At 55.4% G+C, this 23,314-nt stretch overlaps 2 protein-coding genes across 3 annotated transcripts in view; one reads left to right on the forward strand and one right to left on the reverse strand.

Annotated features, from left to right (window-relative positions):
• Positions 1-4,672, reverse strand: part of ARRB2 (arrestin beta 2) — a 24,863-nt gene extending 20,191 nt beyond the window's left edge. The window contains exons 1-2 of one of the 2 annotated variants that reach the window (XM_083581081.1): positions 4,522-4,672; positions 2,059-2,089 (exon numbers count right to left, since the gene is read on the reverse strand). In XM_083581081.1, the coding sequence (XP_083437207.1) occupies positions 2,059-2,089; positions 4,522-4,544 (54 nt within the window). In that variant the 5' untranslated portion in view covers positions 4,545-4,672. Of the gene's footprint in view, positions 1-2,058; positions 2,090-2,231; positions 2,309-4,521 lie in introns of those variants that run through there. The other variant, XM_083581082.1, reaches the window with a different exon arrangement.
• Positions 4,673-4,996: 324 nt separating this feature from the next.
• On the forward strand, positions 4,997-23,207 carry PELP1 (proline, glutamate and leucine rich protein 1). Its single transcript, XM_083580856.1, has 18 exons — positions 4,997-5,137; positions 5,401-5,465; positions 5,959-6,064; positions 6,281-6,430; positions 7,194-7,265; positions 7,363-7,422; positions 7,971-8,121; positions 11,215-11,344; positions 11,447-11,534; positions 13,322-13,410; positions 13,525-13,641; positions 14,205-14,355; positions 14,985-15,126; positions 15,249-15,304; positions 16,039-16,245; positions 18,230-19,039; positions 20,119-20,829; positions 22,885-23,207. Exons 4-18 carry the CDS (start codon positions 6,302-6,304, stop codon positions 22,975-22,977), a joined length of 3,006 nt encoding a protein of 1,001 aa, XP_083436982.1. The 5' UTR covers positions 4,997-5,137; positions 5,401-5,465; positions 5,959-6,064; positions 6,281-6,301; the 3' UTR covers positions 22,978-23,207.
• The last annotated feature ends 107 nt before the right edge of the window (positions 23,208-23,314 follow it).

The following is a 23,314-nucleotide window of genomic DNA, read 5'->3' on the forward strand; positions in this document are numbered from 1 at the left end:
TCTTGTGAAATCAAGTGTCTGCCCCCCCTCACACAGCCAAGGCCCCCTGTCTTCTCACCCCCCCCCAGACCTGGAACTGGCCCCCCTTAAGCTCACTTCCAGCCCCACCATCCTCCTCCCAGACCAAAATCCATAACCTGCAAGTGGCTTTTTGGGGGAGGAAGCTGCAAGGAAGGACCCCCCCATTGCCATCCGCCAAAGACCCCCACCTGGCTGCTGAGCTGCTTCCGATAAACCTGCACCCCCCGAGGTGGCACCTCGCACCAGATCCGGTCCAGCTCCAGGGGCTCCATCCTGCCCTCCCCACGTCCTCCGCTGGTCCCAGTGGCCCCCCCTTCACTTCCCCCCCAGCCCCAAACACTGTTTGGCCTGCAGCGCTTTCTGGCTGCCCTACCCTGCCAGGAGTCTGCGTTGTGGGTTGCCCCCCAGGGAGGGAGGGAGGGGAGCAGCATCACCACGGAGACGCCGGGAGTCAACAAAGCGCGTTGGAGGCTTGGGGGGGACCCCAGGGGACATCTAGCCCAACCCCCTGAAACGCTGCAACAACAGCCAGAGGATCCCTGGCAGAGGGGCAGCCGGGCCTCTGCTTAAGCACCTCCCAAGAAGAGATCCCCCAGCGGTCATCTAGCCCAACCCCCTAATAAACCGGGAGAGAGAAAGGGGGCAATAAGGGGGGGGGGAGAGAGAAAGAGAGATAGAGATAGAGATAGAGAGAGAGAGAGAGAGAGAAAGGAAGGAAGGAAGGAAGGAAGGAAATATATGTTTGCCTGCCTCCATCCTTGCCTCTCAGCTGCCTTGCCCAAGATTCAGGATTCCAGGCAGGTCCTTTGAAAGCAGGGCTGGCAGCCACACGCACCAGGTTCCTCGCTGCCCCCACCCCAAACAAAAGCCCCCCCCCTGCACCAACAGTGGTTTTCTCAACCCCGCAAGACCACCCCCCGCAACCAGCTCAAAAATTGAATTTTCCAGTTCATCACCTCTGCGCCTTCCCTGCCAAGCGCAGGAGCCGAACTCTCCTCCTTCAGCCCCCCTGTAAAGCCAGCCCCCCATCTGCACCCCTCCCCTCTCTTCCCACACCCCATCAGCAAGAAGAGAGATCTCTTTTGGTGGGGGTGAGGTGGGGGGTTGTTCTTGTGCAACTAAGTTTATAAAATCAATTTATAAAGAATGCAAAATTATGCATGGCATGAAGAAACTGGGCAGAGAAAAGTTCCCCCCTATGCCATGCAAGGAAGCTGAATGTTGGAAGACGCAGGAGAGAGAAAAGTCCTTCTTCATTCAGAGTTGAACTGCGGAACTCCTTGCCACAGGAGGCAGCAATGGCCCACCAACCTGGATGAATGTTAAAAAATCATGGAGGAAGCTGGTGGATAGACATTAAATGCGATGGAATATGCAAAAGCTCTGCTTTCGGAGGCAGCAAACTGGAAACCCCAAGAGGGGAGAAGCTGCTCCCGAATTCAAATCCTGGATGTGTGTGTGTTTTGCATCTGGTTGGCCACTGCGAGAAGAGGATGCTGGGCTGGGTGGGCCTGATCCACCAGCCAGACCCTAACGCAAGAGATCCTTTTTGCTGGACGTGGTGGGGAGAGGGGCAGGGCCACCCGCAAAGAGCGAGGGGGGGTGTTTCTTGGGCGACTGACAGGTGGGGGGGGGGGGAGAAGCAGAGTGCAATTCAGAAGGGAGAAAGAGAGAGGCAGCGGCAGGCGGGACTCAGTTCCTGGTTCGAGAGTCGCGCTTGCCTGTTGGGGAGGAAGGAAGCTGGGAGGGGGAGGGCGGCTGACAGGAAACCCACAAAGAGAGAGATGGCGAGGGGGGGGAGAGAGGAGGCCACAGGAATAAACCGTTAAACGTGCCTTTTGGCCCAGGCACCAAGCTCAGAGGGGAGGATTTGGGCTTGGCTGGATTTTGTAGGAAATACTACTGCTAATATTATTATTATTATTATATTATTATTATTATTATTATTATTATTATTATTATTATTATTTGTACAGCGCCCATCGGACTGGGAAGGGGGTATTTAGAGGAGACGCCGGGTGAAAGGGGGTCACTTACTTTGCAATTGGGGCTGGACTTCTTGAAAACCCTGTTTTCATCAGAAGAGGGAGAAAGAGGACAAGGCAGTTAGGATAAGTGGGGCCCGTGCAGCATCTCTCCCCCCCTACAAATGGGACACCCCCCCAAAAAGAAACACCATCCCTCCCCCCACCCCCTTCTCCTCTCCCCACCGTTAAATTATCCAATGCTCAGGCCGGCTCCCTCTCTCCCCCAGGAACAGAAATCCACCACCAGCAGGGCTTAGTACAATGTGTTGCCGTGGGAACCGCATCAGGACCAGGTGCCTGAGGGTTGCCGCAGCAACGGGAGCAGCTGTCACCCTGTTGTCAAGGGGTTGGGTGGGGGAGGCGGGGTCCAGCCCAGCAGAGACAGAGGCTGTCGCTGGGGGTCCCGCCAGTTCTGTTCTGCCCACACGGGCTGGCAGCTGCTGCTCTCTGGACGGACCCAGGCCAGGAGTCTCCCCCAGCCTGGAAATGCCATCTGCAGGATTTGAACCTGGAGCCACTGATCTCACAAATCGCAGCCCCCATAAGCCCCATCTGAAAAAGTAATAATAATAAACCAGCCGTCTCTTTCCTTGCCCCCCCAATCCAAACTTTTGCCACAAGCGCTCTGAGACCTTAAAAGGAACTGGATGGGGATGCAGGAGAATTTCAGAACACGCTGCACTTCCTCCAAATATCCTGTTCTCCTGGGGGGGGGCTCTTGCCCCAAAGGGGGAGGGAAAGGGGGTGGGGAACAGGCTCTCTCCTCAGAAAAGGCCAATGTTTCTACCTCGGAATCGAGACTTGGAAGGGACCCTGTGGGGTCATCCAGCCTCACCCCGTGCAATGCCTTGCCCAACGAGAGACCCAAACTCACACCCCTGAGACAAAGAGCTCTACTGCCTGGGCTCTCCTTCACTGGGATTTTGTAAGCAGAGGTGGGGCAGCGCCTGCCGCGGATCCCTGCATTGCAAGGCGTTGGGGGCCCCTTCCAGCTCTGCAGCTACAGGGCTCCCCCTTATAAACACACCTCCCTCCCTGCCCTATGGAAGCCCAATGGAGGATTCATCAGGGCAGGAAAATCGGGGAGGCAGAGAGACCTGCCATCTGCCCCTCCTTTCCCAGACGTTCAAGGGGGGCTGGCCATCACCGCAGGGAGCGGTGCTGCATCCTATTGCATGTTGGTGCAGAAACCTCCGTCCTGGGCTGTCTCAAGGGGGGGGGCTGGCAGAGCGGAAGAAGAGCTGTCCGGAGGGACGGCGGGTGCGGAGCAGAAAAAGTTATTTACACCCTCTTCCAAATGTCACCCTGCAGATGACTTCCTGTTTTTGTGCAGAGATGGGGAGGCGAGAAACCGCTTCCTTATAAATGGGCTGTTTTCGTTCTCTCCCCCCCCCCCCCCCGTGCAAAGCACCCTCTCCCTCAGCGCAGCGCTGGAAAATCATCCCCTGGGGGGCTTTGTGTCTGGAAGAGAGTTGAGGAAAGCAGGCATAGTGGGTAGAGTTCAGACCTGGGTTCGATTACCGCCCACCACCCAAAGAGCCTGGGGTGCTGCGCCCGCCTTGCAGGGCTGTCGTGGGGCTGGAATGGGGCTGAGGGCCCTGGAGGGAGCAGGGTTCCAGTCCTCCCACTTGGCCATCCCAGCGCAGGGTATGAAGGCAACTAATAAACGGGAATAACCGCCCTGGCCGTGTCCGGCCCCCTCTCAGCTCCGGGTCCAGAGGCCAGAGTGTGTGTGTCTTGTGTGTACACAGGCGGACGTGGCCGGCCCTCCCTCTCCCCCCACAACATCTGGGGCTCTGGTGCCAACTCCCGCCTGGCTCCGGGAAGAGGTTAATAGCCAACTAATAAAAGTAAATAACGGAGAGGAGGGAGAGAGGGAGGGAGAAGGAACTTCTCTTTTCTGCCCCACCCAAGGCAAAGGGGGGGGGGAAAGGACACCCCCTAAGAAGCATTGGGAACAGACATGCCAGCTGGCAGGAGTCTGGGCGGGGAAGGGGGTTCCCCCCCCCCGGGAAATGGGAGGAAAGCCTTTGGGTGCTGGGGCAGCTGCCAGCCCCCCTCATGCCTCCTGGCTCAGACACGGCAGCCCCCCAGGAGGACAGGGGGCCCCTCTTTGCAGCCAAGTCCACCCGCCGCCCCAGAGAGATCCCCCAGCCCTTCTGCGCAATCTGGGACCCGGACGCCTGGGTCCTCGCTGGGAGCAGGGGCTCCAGCCGGCGGCCAGGACACCTGGGTTCTCCAGAGGGGTGGGGGGGGGAGAAGTCTTGAAGAGGCGCTCGGACGCCTGGGTCCCCCAGAGTGGGGGCGCTTTGGTCAGGGGACGGAGAGGGGGGAGTCCGGGACCACTGGCCCCTCCTCGGGGGTCTCGGACTCCTGGGTCCCTTGGCGGGGAGCGGGCGCCTGGGCTCCCTCCCGAGCAGCCGCTGCGTGGGGGGGGGGCGGGGGGCGCCCGGACGCCTGGGTCCCTTCCTACCTGGTTCCCGCCTTCTCCCCCATGCCGCCGCCTTCCTCCTCCTCCTCCTCCTCCTCCTCTAGTGCTCCGGCCCCGAGTCCGGGCTGCAGGGCGGAGCGGACCACAGTGAAGCCATGGCTGGCCTCCGGGCCGCGGTCACGTGGGCGCCTGGGCAGCCAATCCCAGGGCCGGCGCGGGAGGCGGGGTGGGAGGGGGCGACGTCAGCGGCGCCGCGGGAGGGGAGGCGGGGCGGGAGCGCGACCCCGAGCATGTGCAGAGCGCCGCCCGCCCCCCCCCCGAGGCTCCGGCGGCGGTTTCGCGGAGCCCCTCCCCGGCGGGCGTTTCCAGGCCCCCCCCCCGGCGCCTCCCGGCATGCCTCGCTCCCTGCCCGCGCACGCGCCCTTGGCGGGGGGGGAGCGCGATGGCGGCGGCGGCGCTGGGGTTGGGGTTGTCGGCGGGGCCCTCCTCCTCCTCCTCCTCCTCCTCCTCCCCGCCGGGGGGTCCCGGGCTGGTGCTGGAGACCCTGGCGGGGCTGCTGCGGGGGGGCGCGCAGGCGGGGGGGGGCCCGGAGACGCCGCGAGGCCTGGCCGGGCTGCTGCGCTGCGCCAGGGAGGCCGGCGGGGGAGGGGGCGCCCAGGTGAGAGAGACCCCCCCGGGGAGACCATTGCAAGGGCAAGAACACCATGGGGGGCCGCTCCCCCCACTGGCCCCCCCATGACGGGTCCCCCCGCTGGAATGGCCTTTTCCCCTGGGGGGGGGGTTCCTGCGCCCCGGGACCCGAAGGGAGGCGGGGGGAGCATCCCCTTTGCTGCGCCTCCTCCTCAGGGTGGGGTCCCCGGGGCGCCCCTCGTTCTCCTGCCCGGCGCTGCTCTCTGACCGGGCCCCTTTGTCTCCCTCCAGGCCTCGCCCACCCTGGGGGGGCTGGTCAGCCTCAGCAACGCGCGCCTGGGCTCCATCAAAACCCGGTGAGTAGCTGCCTCTCTCTCGCCCTCCCTCCCCAAATGCCCCCCCAGGCACTCTGGACTACAACTCCCAGCATCCCTTGCAGATTTTCTGGCAGCCCTTGGTCCTGCATTCTGGAGCTGCCATTCCTGCCTGGCAAGGGTTGGGATAGATGACCCTGGGGGGTCTCTTCTCACTGTACCAATTTCCCAGCACCCCCTTTCACAGTTTCTGGGAAACAGGGTGGCCGGGGTCTTGCGGCTCCTCTCTAAAATTGGCGCAGCGCTGTCGCCCATGGGCCGTGCTGGCTGTGGGTGGGGGCTTGGAGGCCAGGTGTCTCAGGATTGGGACCCAAAGGGGCATCTAGTCCAACCCCCCCCCCCCCCCGCAGGCTGCTGGCACCTTTTTCTCTTGACACGTCATCATCTGGCCAGGGTTGGTTTGGATGACCCTTGGGGGCCCCTTTCAGCCCTCCAGTGCTCTGATTCTGCCCTGCTTTTTCTTCTCCCTGCAAAGGTTTGAGGGCCTCTGCCTCCTCTCCCTGCTGGTGACCGAGAGCTCCACAGAAGCCTTCAGCCAGAACTGCCTGGGCTGGCTGCGCAGCCTGCAGCACCTCATTCAGGTGAGGGGGGGCGCCAGTGCCCCCCACCCGCTTTGCCTCCCCCCAGGCCCAAGAGCTCCGCAGCTGCACCCACCAGGAGAAGCTGCCCTTTCTGTGCCTGGGAAGGCTGGGTGGGTCAGATGTTTTGGGTGCCTTAATGCTCCTTTTGGGTGGGAGGTGTTGGCTGAGGAAGGCTGCCCCCCAACTAACCTCATTTCTTCTCCTCCCCCCCCCAAGTCTCAGGATCCGCCCCCCACGATGGAGCTGGCCGTCCTCATCCTCCGTGACCTGCTGGAGTATTCCTGCCAGATCCCTGAGCTGGCACGAGACATCGGCACCAACCACATCCCAGGGCTGCTCACCTCCTTGCTGGCTCTCAAACCCGAGGTGAGACCCCCAACCCACCCTAGTTGGGGAGCTGGGGGTGGCCTGCACCCCCCCCCATGTACACGTCTGAAGGCATAAAACAAAACCCACAAATTGAATGAATGAATAATTTTTAGTATGGCAAAACAGCCAGCTTGGGAAAACCAGAAATTCAACATAATGTTTACAAAAATATTAAAACAGTCAAAATGGAATTTAACAATCGGTGAGCTCGTTACATGGATGCACCCCCCAAAATGTGACTCCCCCCCCTTACGTAAGAAGCTCAGAGCCTGGCTGGGTGAGGTTCCAGTGGCCAAAGACCTCTTCGCACCGAGGGGTTGAAGTAGACTGCCTCTGCAGCTGGAGGCTCCATGAGGATAGAAGAGCCCGGCTCTTGATAGGCCAAGGCAGCCAACCAAGTGCCCATTATGGGAAACCCGGGCTCAGGATTCGAATGCAAGAGCAGCTCCCCTTCCTGCGTGTTCCAGCATTTGGTGTTTAGAAGCATTTATTGGCCGTGGAGGCAGAGCACAGCCACCAGCAGCCTCTTCTCCTCCACAAATTTGACCAGTCCTCTTCTATTGGGGGGGGCCATCTCTGCCTCTTGTGGCGGGGAGTTCCGCAGTGCAACGAAGAAGGGCTCTCATCCCTCCTGGATCTCCCCGCATCTGGCTTCTCTGGCTGTCTCCCACCGGCTCTGGTGTTACAGGAGAGAAAACTTTTATCTAACCCTTTTCTCTTTTCTGACCCCCCCCCTTGCCTCCCCCGGGACTCTTCCTAGTGCCAGATTTCCACCCTGGAAGGAAGCAAGGCCTGCATGATGTTTTACCCCAGGGCATGTGGCTCTTTGCGGGTAAGTCTTCTGTTTCGGGGGGGGGGCAGAGGAGCAGCACTAGGTTGCAGAATCCCCACTGACCTCTCCCCCCCATCCTTTTTTTCCTGCCCCCCAGGGCAAACTGGCGGCCTATTTCCTGGCCCGCGTGGATGCAGAGACGCCCCACCTGCAACAGGTAAAAACCAACCTCTCTTGCTTTCCCTTCCGCTGCGCAGGGACCCCACCTTGTGGTTTAAACTGGGAAACTCCCCTGGGGGCAGGGGGTGGTTGTGGGACCTAGGAAGAGCCCCAGAGCAGGTGGATCAGGCCAGAGGGGCCCAGCATCCCGGCCTCCCCACACCTGGCTGACCAGGTGCCCCCAAGGGGAAGAATCCCACCAGCAGGGCCTGAATGACCCAGTCAGAAGCTTCGTAGGTATTTTATAATTCACCTTTATAGTTCCCCAAGCTGGCGTACGCAGCTCGCCCACTTGATCCCTATAGCAACCCTGTGAGGTAGGCCAGGCTGAGAGAAGCCTGTGACTGGCCCCCAAGGTCACCCCCACCAAGCTTCATAGCAGCGGGGCGGGGTGGGGGTTGAACCCAGGTCTCCCAGGCCCTCGACCTCATTGAATCCCCACGAGAACTCTGTGAGGTGGGGATTTGAACCCAGACTCTTTGGGATCCCTTCCCTCTTTCCCCTTGTGGGCTGCCCCACTGATGCTCTGCCTCCTCCTCCCCCCAGCTGGCCTGCGACTGCTACGCTCTCCTGCCCTCTCTGGGCGCCGGCTTCACGCAGGGGCTCAAGTACACCGAGTGCTGGGGGCAGCAGGCCCACTGCCTCCTGGCCACGCTCCACAGCCTGCTGGGGACGCTCTACGAGGGAGCAGAGACAGGTGCGTCTCCTCATGCTTTTAATGTTGATATTGCTCTTACTTTGGGGGAGGGGGTTAGCAGGGCTCGGAATTCGCCAGGCGCATTTTGCACCTGGCTGTCGGCTACTTGCGACGATGGCGCCTTGACATCTCCACCCTCGGGGGATCCTTGGAGCCGGGCTGTTTTCTTACACTGTGACACCGATTGTATGGTCGGCGGTTCAAATCTCTACGGCGGGGTGAGTTCCCGTCTTTCGATCCCAGCTCCTGCCCACCTAGCAGTTCGAAAGCACCCTTAAGTCGAGTAGATAAATAGGTACCGCTTTATAGCAGGAAGGTAAACGGCGTTTCCGTGTGCTGCGGTGGTGCTGGCTCGCTAGAGCAGCTTTGTCACGCTGGCCATGTGACCCGGAAGTGTCTCCGGACAGCGCTGGCCCCTGGCCTCTTAAGCGAGATGGGCGCACAACCCTAGAGTCGGACACGACTGGCCCGTACGGGCAGGGGTACCTTTACCTTTACCTTTATTTTTATCTGTAAAATAAGGGAGGAAGGTGGGATATAAATATTATTATTATTTTATTCCATTTATTTACCACTCTTCATCGTAAGATCTCAGGGCAGATCACAGAAAATGCAGGATTAAAACAAGTCAATAAGTAAAACCGAACAGCAAAACAGTAACCTCCCCCTTTCCACAGACTCATTTAAATAGCTGTAGAATATTAATCTGCCAAAGGCCTGGCTTAAGAGGAATGTTTTCGCCTGGCGCATAAAAAGTAATTATTATTATTATGGGCAGCTTCCAACAAAGATTAAAAATACATTAAAATGTCACACATTTAAAACTTCCCTGAATTTATTTAGTTATTAATAATAATAAAAAAATGCATGTAAATTGGTCCCAGATTTCCTAAGGCTTTCCTGTACCAAGAGCAACACCTTGAACTCGATTCAGTTGCAAATTTGCAGGCAGTGCAGGTGTTCTCTGCCGATAAGACCTCCCTCCTGTCAGCAATTGTGCTGCAGCATCCTGCACCAACGGCAGCTTCCGGATCAAGGGCGAGGGAAGCCCCACATGGGGGGGGTGCAAACTAAGCCCCAGCCAGGAGGCTCTTGTTTTGCAGCAGCCATACTCCCAGCAGACCTGCTCACGTCACGCCCCCCCTTCGGCTAATTTGAGGCCGGGGCGTCTCCTGCCCTTGAGGGAGCAATTAAGATAAGTGCTTTGTTGACGAGCCAATTTGACGTGTTGTGCGGAACCCACATGACGGAAACAGGACCAGTGATGGATGTTGACGGCAGAGGAGACGGGCAAAATCCCAGACCGCTGTCTGTTGTGATCATTGCGTTTCAGCCCCGCTGCTCAGCCCAAATTCCCCTTTCCTGGCCGTCTGGCTGCAGCTGGAAGCCCAAAGGAACTCCTTCCCCAGGGGAAGAGCGAGCAAAAGTCTGGGCCGTTGGCCTGCCTTCCTGCATTGCGGGGGTTGGACTAGATGACCCCTGGCATCCCATCCAAGTCCTCCATTCTATGATTCTGTATAAGCAAGAGTCCTTAAGTTTCTACTCAGCGTGGTATAAGTTTTTCTCCCATGAACAGCCCACCAAACCTGCTGCTCCACAGATAAATATGTGGACAGATTTTATTGAGAACTGAATTGACTCCCCCCCCCACTGTTTTTTCCTTTTCTTTTCATTTTTGAGAGTTGAGTACAGTATTGTATTCTCAGTTGATTTCTGTGTCTTCCTCCCTGTTGTGTCTCCATTTTATTTAATTTATTTCTATATGCTTTTTTTTATCGGCTGCGCTTATGACTTTTACTGTATTGTCTATGAGCTTGTATTAATAAAATTTAAAAATTAAAATACTGTCCTTGTGGTCCAGTATTTTAAAAGAGCTTGCAGTGGCTCTCCTACTGTCTTTTGTGGGGGGGGGGGCATCTTTCAATTGCAAGAAGCACCCTCTTACCTCATTCTAATAGGGTCAAGCAATATATCCATATATCATCCAAAACTGGTTTGAAGCCCATATCGTGATATAGGTTTCGTAATTTTTGACCTGGTAATATATCACAAATCGTGGTGTGTGGGTGTAAAAGGTAAAGGTACCCCTGCCCATACGGGCCAGTCTTGACAGACTCTAGGGTTGTGCGCTCATCTCACTCTATAGGCCGGGAGCCAGTGCTGTCCGCAGACACTTCCGGGTCACGTGGCCAGCGTGACAAAGCTGCATCTGGCGAGCCAGCGCAGCACATGGAACGCCGTTTACCTTCCCGCTGGTAAGCGGTCCCTATTTATCTACTTGCACCCGGGGGTGCTTTCGAACTGCTAGGTGGGCAGGCGCTGGGACCGAGCGACGGGAGCGCACCCCGCCGCGGGGATTCGAACCGCCGACCTTTTGATCGGCAAGTCCTAGGCGCTGAGGTTTTACCCACAGCAGTGTGGGTGGGTGTTATGCAAAAATCACAACGAAGGAGAAACCATGAAGCCGGTCAGTACCTCTACATAGCACCATCTAAGTGTCAAAGATTGTGATGCATCAGTATGTCGCAATGTTTAGCTGGGGATGTACCGCGATGTTGAAAACCAGATACCGTCCAGCCCTCAAGCTCTTACTTGAGATCAAAGATTCTTTGGGCAACGTGTTCTTAATTTTTGTTCCTTATCGGCACTTTAAATGAGCATCTTAGACCAGGGCAGTCCAACCTCTCAGATCGCAGAACCCGCGAGCCACACGCTGAATTAAATTTCCGTACTGTGAATGGAAAGGCCTGCCATATATTTAACATATGTGATTCATATACTTAATTAAATATATATCATTAAATAGAGTTCGTAGATTTAGCGTATTTAAACTGAACTAATACACAGATGTGTTTGGCTATAGGTCGGAATACAGATTTAATAAGTAAATATGCACAAAAAACAACTGTTTAAGTGCTTTAAGATGTTTGTTCTTGAATGTTGCCAAGTGCTGCACATTGGACCACCTTGCAGGCCACTTTAGAGCTGTCCTTTGTTCTGCAGGTTGGGACAGATGACCTTTGGGGGTCCTCTTCCACCTATGCAACCAGACCTGATGGGTTCTCTCTCCCCCCATTCCTCCTTCTCCTCCAGATCCCCTGCACTACGAAGGGCCTGGCGTGGAGATCCTGCTCCCGACCCCCGAAGATGGAGAGGTGAACTTCATCCTCCACCTGAAGCATCGCTTCTCCGGACTGGCCAAATGCCTCTGCCAGATGCTCAGGTCAGGGGCCCCTCTCTCCTCCCCCCCCCCGCCTTTCCAGCCTTGCCACTGTACTTGAGACCTCCCCTCCCCCTAAAACAAGCACTTCATTTGCCGTTCCAGTAACGACTTTGTGGCTCCCGTCTCCGTCCCAGTTCAAGACATCCTGGACCTCATTTGCCGCGCCCTCAACATCTCCACAAAGAACATCGTGAGTAGCCATGGGGGCAGCGTTGGGGTCAGGGTGGGGCAGGCAGGTCCCCGAGCCGAGGGGGCACACAACTGAGAAGATCCACTGTGGAGAAGATCTCTTCTGGGGGTGCCCAGTGCCTCACTCAGGGCATCGTAGTACCAAAGATGACCAGAGGCTGGCAGTGCCTGTCTCAGCAAAGCCCCTCTCAGCTGCTCCTGTGCTTATTTTGGCCCCAGAATCATCATCATCATAATTATAATTATTAATTATACCCCGCCCATCTGGCTGGGCCTCACTGGCCACTCTGGGCGGCCTCCAACAGAATATTAAAATACAATAACCTATTAAACATTAAAAGCTTCCCTGAACAGGGCTGCCTTCAGATGTCTTCTAAAAGTCTGGTAGTTGTTCTTCTCTTTGACATCTGGCGGGAGGGCGTTCCACAGGGAGGGTGCCACTACCGAGAAGGCCCTCTGCCTGGTTCCCTGTAACTTGGCTTCTCTCAGGGAGGGAACTGCCAGAAGGCCCTCGGTGCTGGACCTCAGTGTCCGGGCTGAGCAATGCGGCTGGAGACGCTCCTTCAGGTCTGCTGGGCCTTTGAGGCCATTTAGGGCTTTCAAGGTCAGCACCAACACTTGGAATTGTGCTCGGAAGAGCTTGAGAGCTGGGAGGGCCCCCCAGGCCTCATCTAGCTCAACCCCCTGCAGTGCAGGAACCTCAGCTAAAGCATCCAAGACGATGGGCCTCTTCACTTCTTCTGGAAAGCCGCCAAGGAAGGGGAGCCCCCCTCCCTCCAAGGGAGCCCCCTCCCCTCTCAAACAGCTCCTTCCGTCAGGAAGTGCTTAGTAGGGACCTCCTCCTTCCTTCTAACCTGGACCAAAGAGGTGCTGGAGGAGAGGGCATCGTAAAGATTAAATGAAGAATGGGGCTTGTTTGTTATTGGAAGGTAGAATTCCAGGGCAAGGGGAACCCCCTGTGTAGTTTTAATTCCTCCCTCTAATTTCACCTTTTGTGTCCAGTGCAGTAGCAAACAGGGGTGCTCCTTGAATAGCTGTTTTGTACATGGATGCATGCTTTATTTATTTATGGGGGAGGAAATATAAATGACCTACAAGCTTACATTTAAGGAATAACAAAGTATAGCAGAATTATAATTATATGTTGCTGTAATACGTTCATGCCATATGCATATGTGTACGTAAAACCCACATATATACAGGTTTCATCGTCAAAATTATTATTATGAGAATTGTTGTTTCTTTTGTAATGGGTTTATTTTTTGCAATGGGTGTGTGTGTATATATGTGTGTGTGTATATATATATATATACATATATATATATATACATATATATATATATATATATATATATATATATATATGTGTGTGTGTGTGTGTGTGTGTATATATATATATATATGTATGTATATACATACACACACACACACGGCAGTGATGGAGTGATGGCCAAACTTGGCCCTCCGGATGTTTTGTGACTACAATTCCTATCATCCCTGACCACTGTTCCTGTTAGCTAGGGATGATGGGAGTTGTAGACCAAAAACAGCTGGAGGGCCAAGTTTGGCCAGGACTGCCTTAAGGGATCATGAAGATTAGCAGAATTGTTGTTTACTGCTATGCCTATGGCTATTGCTATTATTATTACTGCGTACAATAATGCTAGAAAAAATAATGCAGCCTAGTAGACAGATTCATCCAGTGACCTTGGTCACTTTATAATGGGGAGGGGTGGGAAGTGGGGGTGGTGCTGCTCCCTTCCGCCCCTGACCCCCCCTCCCTTCCAGAGCTGGTTTGGTGACGGCCCCCTGCGGATGCTCCTCTTGCCCTCCGTCCACCTGGAGGCCCTGGACCTCCTTTCGGCGCTCATCTTGGCGTAAGTCCCAGGGAGGGGAGAGGGCGTTGGGAACCCCCACCGGGCTCCACATCCCACCCCCAGCCCTGGCTGTCCCTTCTCTGACGCCCCCCTCCTCTCGCTTTCCCTTTGCAGGTGCGGCCCCCGCCTGGTGCGCTTTGGGGCCACCCTCTGCCGCCTCTTCCCCCAGGTCCTGACCACCTGGAGCAGCGGGCGAGACCTCTTCCCCCCCGGGCAGGAGCGCCCCTACAGGTGTGTGGGGAGCTGAGGAAGGGGGCCCTTACTGCTCTGGGCCAATGTGTACCGCCACCCCCTGGGGGGGCCTAGAGAAGTAGGGAGCAAGGCGGCGTGTTCGTGGTTCTCCCCACAACAGCCCTGCGAGGGAGTTTCGGCTGAGAAGCAGCTGCCAGCCCTTGAGGTCTCCCAGTGCACATCACAGCCAAGATGGGGGATCTGGACCTCGACAGTCCTCACGGCGACGCCACACTGTCTCTCCAGAAAGCTGCCTCGCCCCCCCCAACAGCACCAGCTGTTGCCTCTCCTGCTTAGTCCAGCATTAGCGACGCCCCTGCAGGGTTGCCTGGGTCAGGCCTTCCTCTCTCTCGGCCTCTCCTCCTTCCTTGGAGGTTTTTAAGCAGAGGTCAAGTGCCCCCCTGTCCGGGGTTCTCTAGCTGCGATTCCCGGGTTCCAGGGGGTTGGGCTGGATGACCTTTGGGGCCCCCGTCCAATTCTGCATTGCCATGAAGCCAGCCCCAGGTGAGGTGTGGGGCCTGCCAGGCTGCCCCCTCCTCCAGCTCCTCTTCCTTCCTCCTCAGTGCGGTGCGGACTCGGCTCTACGAAGTCCTGGATCTGTGGGTCCAGACGGCTGGGGCGGCCTGTGGCATCCTGCAGGGACCCAGGACCCAGAGCGAGGCCCTGCTGGGTCACCTGATCAGCGACATCAGCCCCCCGGCCGACACCCTCAAGGTGAGCCCCCCCCATGAAGAAAGAAGTATTGGAAAGGGAAAAGAAAATGAAGGACCACAAGATGCTGCAGGAAATATTGTTGAACAGAGAGTGCAGTTGATAGTTTGTTGTACTGACTTGACTGGTAGTTTTAAATAATTATATTTTCATCTAGTGCATGGAAAATATTCCTTCTTTTGTAATTTTTGCTAATATTTCCCCGTTTCTTCTTTCTTTCTTTCTTTCTTTCTTTCTTTCTTTCTTTCTTTCTCTCTCTCTCTCTCTCTCTCTCTCTCTCTCTCTTTCCTCTCCCTTTATCTCTTTTTTTCTTCTGCTTCTTTTCCTTGTTTTGCATCTTAGGTAGCTGCAATTTGGTTGTATGAGGAGAAAATCTCAAATTGAAATTTGATACGAATGAAGTATTTTAGCTGCACTGATGAATTCTCTCCCCCACCCCTCCCTCCTGGCCTCCGGTTCAAGGCCTCTCTCCCTCTTTTTAAAAGAATAACAACAATAATTACTATTTTGTCGTTTGTACCCCACCCATCTGACTGGGCTGCCCCAGCCCCCCTCTGTGGCCTCCAGAAACTATAAAAGTGTCATAAAACACCCAAAACTTCCCCATCCCCTTCTCTCTCTGCCCCGTCCAGATGCGGGACAGCCGGCCGGCCTCGGACCTGAAGCCCAGCGCCCCCAAGAAGCCCAAGCTGTCTGACCTGGGCACTTTGGGGTCCCTGCACCCCAAGCAGGACTCCCAGGCCAACAGCAGCACCTGCCTGGCCGCCTTGCGAGGTGAGGAAACCTGTAGCTGAGCAGCGGGGTGGAGAGGGGGCCGGGCCTGGGCTCTGCTTCCTCCAGTCCCACTCACCCCAAACTCATCCTGCCCCCCAAACTCTTCTCTACCCCCCCCCCAGGCCTGAGCCGTGCCGTCCTCCTGACTGGAAGCCTGATGAAGGAGCAGGTCCACAAGGTGAGGGGTCTGTGGGGCAGCCCTGGGGGACTTGGGGGTCTGGGCTGCCAGGCAAGGGGGTGGGGTGGAGAGCGAGTCCTGGCGGCCGAGCCCGGCTCTTGGTTTCCGGAGAGAGCCTTCCCCTTGCAGCGCTGTAGTGGTTGGCCGGTGGCGTCTCTGCCCCAAGGAGCTTTCAGTGCGGGAAAATGAGACAGAGAAGATTGAGGAAGACGAGGGGAAGGAGAAGGAGAATTTCAAAGGAGATCTGTGATCATTATTACTATGTTCGAATCTGTTTGTTGATTTCAGTGCTGTTGAATGTTGTAAATAGTTTCTTAAATCAATGGCTCTTTTATTCTCTTTGTGAAGCTGCTTCAAGGTTGACTTGTTTACAGTCAGGTGGTGTAGAAATTTTATGAAATGAAAAAAATAAGCTGACCAGCCGCTTTGTTGTTGTGGGGGGGGGGGTTGGTCACAACAATCTGAAGCGACATTTTTAATTGTTAAATTTATATCCCTCCCTTAGTTGGAGAGGCGAGAGGGCAGCTTCCAGCATAAAACACAAGATACAGGATAGAATGATAGTCAGAACAGGGCAGGGAGCCTGTTGGTTGACCATCTGCCTCCTTTTCCTCATGGTGGGGGCTAGGGAACCCCCATTCCGCCACAAGGGTCAGGAGGATCCCCCAAACTGTCTTGCGTGTCCCCCACCCACCCAAAAAAGCAACTTCTCTGGATCTTCTTCCTCCCCACAGAGGCTGCAGGAGCTGGTGGTCCCTCTGCTCATCCGCCTGGCTCAGGCCGAGACCCCCCCGGGGTCCCCCTACGCCAGCGCCCCCTGCCGCAGGGAGCTGCACCGCCTCCTGCTGGCGCTGGTCCTGGCCCCCCCGCCCTCCTGGCCGCCCCCTTTCCACTGCGCCCTCCGCTTGTTCAGCCAGGGGCGCGCCGACCCGAACCTCCAGGTGAGTCTCTCTCTCTCTCTCTCTTTTTCCCCCAACACTCACTTGGGGTTTGGCCCAAAGGGAAGCCGGGGAGCAGGGCAGGTAGGGAAGAGCCCCCTCCCCACATTGGGCATCTCTCCCCCCCCCCCGGCCTAGTCTCTGCACAGCAGGTAGACTGCCTCTCGGCCTGGAGGTTCCTCCTTCGCCAGCCCATCCGTCCATCCTCCTTTCCCCCTTCGCCAGTCCTTGGAGGCAGGAAGTCAGCCCCCCGGCTGGGCCCTCTTAAATGTTTCCTAAAAGAATTGCTTTACTTTATTCATAAATAATACAGGGTGGTTTTTAATGTTTTGAGTTTTTAATGTTTTAATATTTTGTTGAAAGCCGTCCAGGAGTGGCTGGGGCAATGCGGTCAAATGGGCAGCATATACATAATACAGGTGAAACTCAAAAAACTAGAATATCGTGGAAAAGTTCCTTTAGTTCAGTAATTCAACTTAAAAGGCGAAACTAATATATGAGATCGACTCACGACATGCAAAGCGAGATGTGCTTCTACTTCTCAGGGGTCCAGTCTTGCTCGATTTGCAATCCTTATTTTGCTGATTTCCTTGAATATTCTCATTTTCTGAGATTGTTAATTTGGGGTTTTCATCAGCTGTACACCATGATCATCGCAATGATAACAAATCAAGGCTTGACAGATCTCGCTTTGTATGTCACGAGTCTATCTCATTTATTAGTTTCACCTTTCAAGTTGGATTACGGAAATCAAGGAACTTGTCCACAATATTCTAATTTTTCAAGTTTCACCTGTAATAATATTATTATTAGAAAGTAAACCAAGGTAAGGCAGTAACTGCTACAGCTGGTTGGAAGCAGCTTAAGGTTGGGCTCGGATAATTGTTGCTCCAGAGCAGCACAGAAAAGGCCCACTCCCCCCCCCCCCATAAGCCTGTGGGGCTGCTGCTTTAGTAGGTTTTCTTTTGCAAGAAGGTGGTGAGTTGTAGCTGCCACAAACCCAGTTTCTTCCCTCCGTTCAGCTAGAGTAGGAAATGGCCTTTTCTCCCATTATTCGAAACCATTTATATGTTAGCCGTAGCAATGAGGTTGAGTGTTAGTTCTCTTTCATTTTCTGGAATAATAATAATAATAATAATAATAATAATTTATTTATACCCCACCCATCTGGCTGGGCTTCCCCAGCCACTCTGGGTGGCTTCCAAAAAAATACTAAAATAGCGTAATACATCAGGTCCTGAGGGTGTAAGATATATTGGCCTGCACCGATTTCTGGAATATTTCTTTTTGGGAACAATTCTGAAAGACGTGTGCGTCCTCTGCTTTATTTAATTCTGGTCTCCAGCATTTGTCTGCTCTTGACTGGCATATTGAGTTCAGTCTATATGGTGCTCAAATACCATTCATAGGCAGTTTTGAAATAGTTCTCCTTTAGCCCCAGCTCCCTGGATTTCCTGGCTGTTCTCTGACCTGAATCTCCCCCCACCCCATTTTCTCCTCTATGTGTCCTGGTTCTGATCTAAGCTCAATCCAAAACTCTTCCTTTTATGCAGATGGGAGATACATTTCCCGTTTGTCCTCTCCCTCCATTTCCCCGTATCTGTGCATCAGAAAGGAGATCGCACTCTAATCGTGCTGTAATTATTTGCATAGTTTTAATGGGTGGGTGTATAGCTTTAATTCTGTGGATGTTTAATCATTTTTTAATTGTTGTTTCTCCCCCACCCCCTTAAGTTTTCAGACTGCTCTCATTTTTATCTGCTAAATGAAATTGAGTCCCGTTAGGTGTAAATAACTATATCACGTGTGAATAAGGATATAACGTTATCTGTGTTTTCTGCTTTCGTCTTGTATTTTGATGTTGTGAACGGCCCGGAGATCAGCGGATGAAGGGCGGTTTGCAAATTAAAAATTATAATAGTAATAAGAAAAATGTAAGAATGAACATGAAAATAATTTGGCATTTATTTTCCTCCTCCCTCTGCAGGTCTCTTCCTTCTGCACAGAGGCCCTGGCTGTCTGCAACGCTCTCCTGCACCCCCGGGTGCCCTCCCTGCAGCTCCCTCTGGCCACCCCCCCGGGGGGTCCCCAGGCCCCCCCTCCGGGCCCCTCGGAGCTCTCCCCCGCCCTGGCCTCGCCCTTCCGCCCGGCGCCCCCGGCCCCCTTCTCGGCCCCCCGCCTCCTCCTCCCTCCCCCCGCCTCCTCGGCAGCCAACCCCCTGGGGCTGCCCCCCCCAGGCCTGGCCTCCCCCGCCCAGCTGCCTCCCCGCCTGGCCCCCGAGGAGCCCTCCCTGCCCACGTCCCCCGGGGCGGCCGAGGCGGCTCTGGGCGCCAAGCTGCGCCGCTCGGTCTTTGTCCACTACGACAAGGAGGAGGAGGAGGACGTGGAGATCTCCCTGGAGAGCGACTCGGACGACTCCGTGGTCATTGTGCCCAAGGGGCAGCTTGGCAAGGGCCCCGGGAGCGCCATGGTAGTGGCGGCCACCGCAGCCCAGGTCCCCACCCCGCCCGCTCCTCCGCCAGCCCCCCCGGCCCCCCCTTCCCCCCCGCCAACCTCCGAGGAGACCCCTCTGGAGCCGCCTGCCCCGCCCCTCTCCCTGGGTGTCCCTCTGCCCCCTGCCCCTGCCGCTGTCCTGGCGCTGCCCACCTCCCCTTCCCCCGCAGCCATGGATCCCCCGTTCCCCGCCTTGCTGGAGGAAGACCCCACCGTCATCAACATCAACAGCAGCGAGGAGGAAGAGGACGATGAAGACGACTACCCGGAGGACGAGGAATACTTTGAAGAGGACGAGGAAGAGGTGCACTGGGAGGCAGGGGCCGGTCAGACGGGCGGCGTGTTAATTCTTATTTTTTATTATGATGGCCAGGCAGCGAAGAGGCAGGGCTTGTGGGGTGGGAGGTGCTGTGACCCTGTGGGTCAAATTCATCCCTGCTTTCCCCCCGGGGTAAGAACTTCACCACCACCAGGACATTACCCAGGTAGAGGGAACACCTTTACATAAAACATGGAACCAAGGAAATAAGTCCAGCAGCCCCGTTAGGGACCCGGTTTATTATCTGCTCTTGCAGTAGGACAGAGCTCAGCTTAACAGAGCTTATAGAGTAGCTGCAAATGGATCGCACGCAGAGAGCCATAAAACATCAAACATTTTTCAATGTACATTGAGAAGGGTCACAGGTCATGGGATGTAAAACACGCATGGCTCCATACCAGTCCTTACACCCCCAAGTGCTCAGGCCGTTTGGGTCTCAGCTGCCGCCCTTAGCAGGCCTTGGGCAGCCCCACTCTCACTTCCCTCGTCCCTGGGACATCGGGGGAAGCTTCAAGAAGATGCTGGATTGCCAGCTTGTGAAGCAGACTTAGGAAAAGATCACCATTGGCTGTTTCTGCCACTTTGGGGGTTAGATAGCAGTTTTAGTTTATGGCCTAGAGAGCACAAGGGTTGTAAAATGTCGGCACACAGGAGCCTCACAGAAGTCATTCCCTGATGGATTTCATCTTGAGGTTAAATGCCATTCATATTGAAATATTGTTTTTAAAATCAAAAACAGACACTTTGGTCTCTAATGTTGACATCACCCCCAAGCCACAGCTGTCAGCCCCACGCCTGACAGGTGAAGACGGGGCTTGCTCTGGGCCCCGATTAGGGGTTGCGGGATGAGGGTAAGGGGCCCCTTGGCAGCCCTGGGTGGCAAGGGGTTGGGCTGCATGACCCTCAGCCGGGTCCCTCACAAGGTAGCAGGCTGCCCTTTGCTGGGTGCCCATCAGGCTGTGGTCCCTGCGCACCGGGGTCGGGCTGGATGGCCTTTGGGTGGCCCTCTCCCAACACTACAGTCCTGATTCTCTCCCACCCACCCTTTTTTTTTTGCTGGCCAGGAGGAAGAGTACGACGAGGAGGATGAGGAGTTTGGGGAGGATCTGGAGGAGGAAGAGGACGAGGAGTTTGACGAGGAGGAAGGCCTGACGGAGGAGGAAGAGGACGAGGAGGAAGGCCTGACAGAAGAGGAGGAGGAGGAGGAGGAAGAAGGGGAGGAGGAGGAGCGGAGGGTGCTGCCCTCGCTGCCGCCCCCACTGCCGCCCCACCGGAGCGACGAGGAGCCGCCGGAGCTCTTGCCCATCAAGGACGAGCCCCCCAAGTTGGAGGAGGAGGAAGAGGAGGAAAACGAAGACGAAGAGGCGGCCGCCGGACTCCTGATGGAGGTGGACGAGGAAGCCTTCCACCCCCCAGGGGAAATGGCAGAGGAGGAAGAGGAAGGAGGCCGGCTGGAGCGGGACCCGGGGAAGGCAGAAGGCCAGGCGTCTCCTCTGCGGACGGCCGAAGGGCAGCCCCCCCTCCCCAGCGCGGCCCCCCTGCCCTCCGTGAAGCTGGAGGAGGAGCAGGGCGAGAAGCAGCCCCCCCAGGAGGAGCAGGAGGGTCCCGCGGCTGCAGCTGCCCCACGGACCACGACTCCACAGGGGCAGGAGGAAGAAGAGGAGGAGGAAGTGGTGGTGCACGAAGGGGGCCGGAGAGAGCCAGGAGGGGCGGCCCCCGAGGCTGCAGTGCTGCGGGCGGAGTCGGAGAAGCAGGAGCCGCCGCTGGGCGAGGAGGTGGGCATGAGGGGCAGGGCGGGAAGAGAGGGCACGGCTGCCCCCCCCCCCGCACATGTGGGGAAGAATATTCCTTCGTTAACTGAACTCTGTATGGTGCATCTTCCACTCTGGGGCGATAGTGGAGCTCAGGGTGTGGCGTTGAAGTTCCAGGGGGAAAGGAAGCTGGGACGGCTCAGTCGGTAGATCAGGAGACCCTTCATCTCAGGGTCCAGGGTTCAAGCCCCACGCTGGGCAAAAGGTTCCTGCACTGCAGGGGGTGGGACTAGGTGCTCCCCCCCTCCGGGGGGTCCTTCCAACTTCTCAGTTCTATGACTCCATCATTCCAAGTATGAAGGCATTACAGGTGGAGGGTTTTGTTTTGTTTGGTAAATTTGTAGACCCATAGATCTCAGGGCTTTCGCAGTGTAAAATTACAGTCTAATAAGCGCAAAATGCATAATAAAAATCAGAACAATGATCCCTTGGGATCCCCTTCCAGATTCTCACAGTTCTCTGGTTCTGTCCTCTGTCCCGGGCCTGATCTTCTCCCCCCTCCCACCCCCAAGAAAGGGCAAAAGTGGGAGTGAAATTGTATCAGTTTAGAGTTGGCTCTTCTCTCTTTCCAAATTAAGCTGTTTGTTTGACTTCTACACAGTGCTGCTTTCTATTTATTCATTTGTTTTGCTTCACAAAATCTCTTCGCTGATTGATTGTAGAGGGAAAAGCCTCGAAGCCGGAAAGGTTTTCTCAGTGAAACCACATAAAGATTTTATGAAGCAAATAAGTAAACCTCAAAGTGGTTTGCAAAAGGATGATGATGATGATGATGATGATGATAAATTGTCAATCAGAAAAGTTTGCAGCAACAACATTTAGGCTTCTGAACAGTTAACACAGCAAAAAACCGAAAGCAGATCAGGAACTCGCATGTGCTTCGTAATGTGGGTTGTTGTCTGAAAGCAGTTTACCTGTGAGATCGCTTTGCCCCACCTGCTCCCACTTGGCCAGTTCAGCCGGCGGATCTGGCCCTGCTGCAGGCGCCGCATGACACCCGTTCTGCTTTTGCAAGAACTCTGGCAGCCCCTGCCCTTTGGAACTCCCCGCCTCTTGAGATCAAGCAGGCTTCTTTGCTGTACTCTTTATCAGCAACCGCTAAAACCATTCTGGTTTGGGAAGCCAGCAGGAGAACAATCCTGGCTACACTTTGAATGGCAGAAAAAGTCCTCTCTGGGGCGGCGGAGAGTCTGGAGGGAGGGTGTGTCTAGGGCAGGTTCCCAAGTCTGGAGCTGGGATGGTTTATTGTGCAGGTGGTGGGGTGGGAGGTGTTGTGTGTTCTGCAGTCTCTCCAGCTTTGGAGGGAGCAGCGAGGGGTCTTGCAGTGGCAGCTGGGAACAATGGCCAGACCCCACCTGGGCCCAATTTTGGGCACCCCAGTTCCAGAAGGATATGGGTGAGAAGCTGGAAGGTGCGCAGAAGAGGGTGAGCAGGATTTTGAAGGGTCTGGAAACCAAGCCTTGTTTATGCGGAACAGCTGGGGGGGAGATGGAGATGTTTAGCCTGGAAAAGAGGAGACGTGAGAGCCGACTTCCAGTATCTGAAGGGTTGTCACAAGGAGCAAGCTTGTTATCTCCTGCTCTGCAGGGCAGGATCCGAACCTGTGGTTTCAGATTCCAAGAAAGGAGATACTCAACGTTTAGGCTTTCCTGAGGGTAAGAGCCCATCAGTGGCAGAGCAACTCCCTCGGAAGGTTTTTTAATAGGTTGGATGGCCGCCTGTCAGCGATGCTTCAGCTGGGATTCCTGCATTTCGGGGGTTGGACTAGATGAGCCTTGGGAAGCCCACAATTCTGTGATTCTCTAAGGCCTGCATTCTGGGTTTCCTCTGTGTGTGTACGTCTTCTTTTAGATTGAGTGCCGAAATGCTGTCTTTTCCGCCAGTCTTCAAAACTTTGTTCAGCTAAGCGCCCTAATACTTTTACTGGACGCCTTGTGGGGGGATACTTCTGGTGGGTGGTGGGGTGAGTTGTCATGCCACCTCAATGAAGTGACCCCACCTAATTCTCTTCCCCTGCAGGGCACAGAAGTGGATGAAACAGAAGCCATGTTGGCGGACTTTGTGGACTGTCCCCCAGACGAGGAGAAGGTGCCATCTGAACCCAGTTCCTGAGGGGGCGCTGGATCCAACCTGGTCAACGGTGGTGGGTGAATTGGGGGCTGAGAAGGGGGGCGCTGTGATCCCAGACGTTCCCCCTGTGCGCATCACTGCCTTCTGGACTGAGGAGCCTCCATATTCTATTTTTTATGTGTTTGTGTTTTGAGGGGAGGAAGGTTTTGGGTTTGTTTGTTTGTTTGTTTTTTTAATACAAAAGACATTCAATAAAATTTCTTTATACTGCATGTTCACTTTGGTTTGTGGTGCAGCTGGGGCAAAGGCAACAGGGCGAGTCGGACCCATGGGGGGGTGGGTCAAGGTGGAAGATTTATGCTGCTCCAGAGGGCAGCAT

This window comes from Podarcis filfolensis (assembly GCF_964270895.1).
Source record: "Podarcis filfolensis genome assembly, chromosome: 13".
Classification (NCBI taxonomy): Eukaryota; Metazoa; Chordata; class Lepidosauria; order Squamata; family Lacertidae; genus Podarcis; species Podarcis filfolensis.

What these genes read in the sequence shown, in the direction of transcription:
- PELP1 (XM_083580856.1), top strand. Translation starts at nt 6,302, where the DNA reads ATGGAGCTGGCCGTCCTCATCCTCCGTGACCTGCTGGAGTATTCCTGC. An exon ending in GGGCATGTGGCTCTTTGCGG is followed by an intron (nt 7,266 to 7,362) that starts GTAAGTCTTCTG and finishes CCTGCCCCCCAG; the next exon opens with GGCAAACTGGCGGCCTATTT. An exon ending in CTACGAGGGAGCAGAGACAG is followed by an intron (nt 8,122 to 11,214) that starts GTGCGTCTCCTC and finishes CTTCTCCTCCAG; the next exon opens with ATCCCCTGCACTACGAAGGG.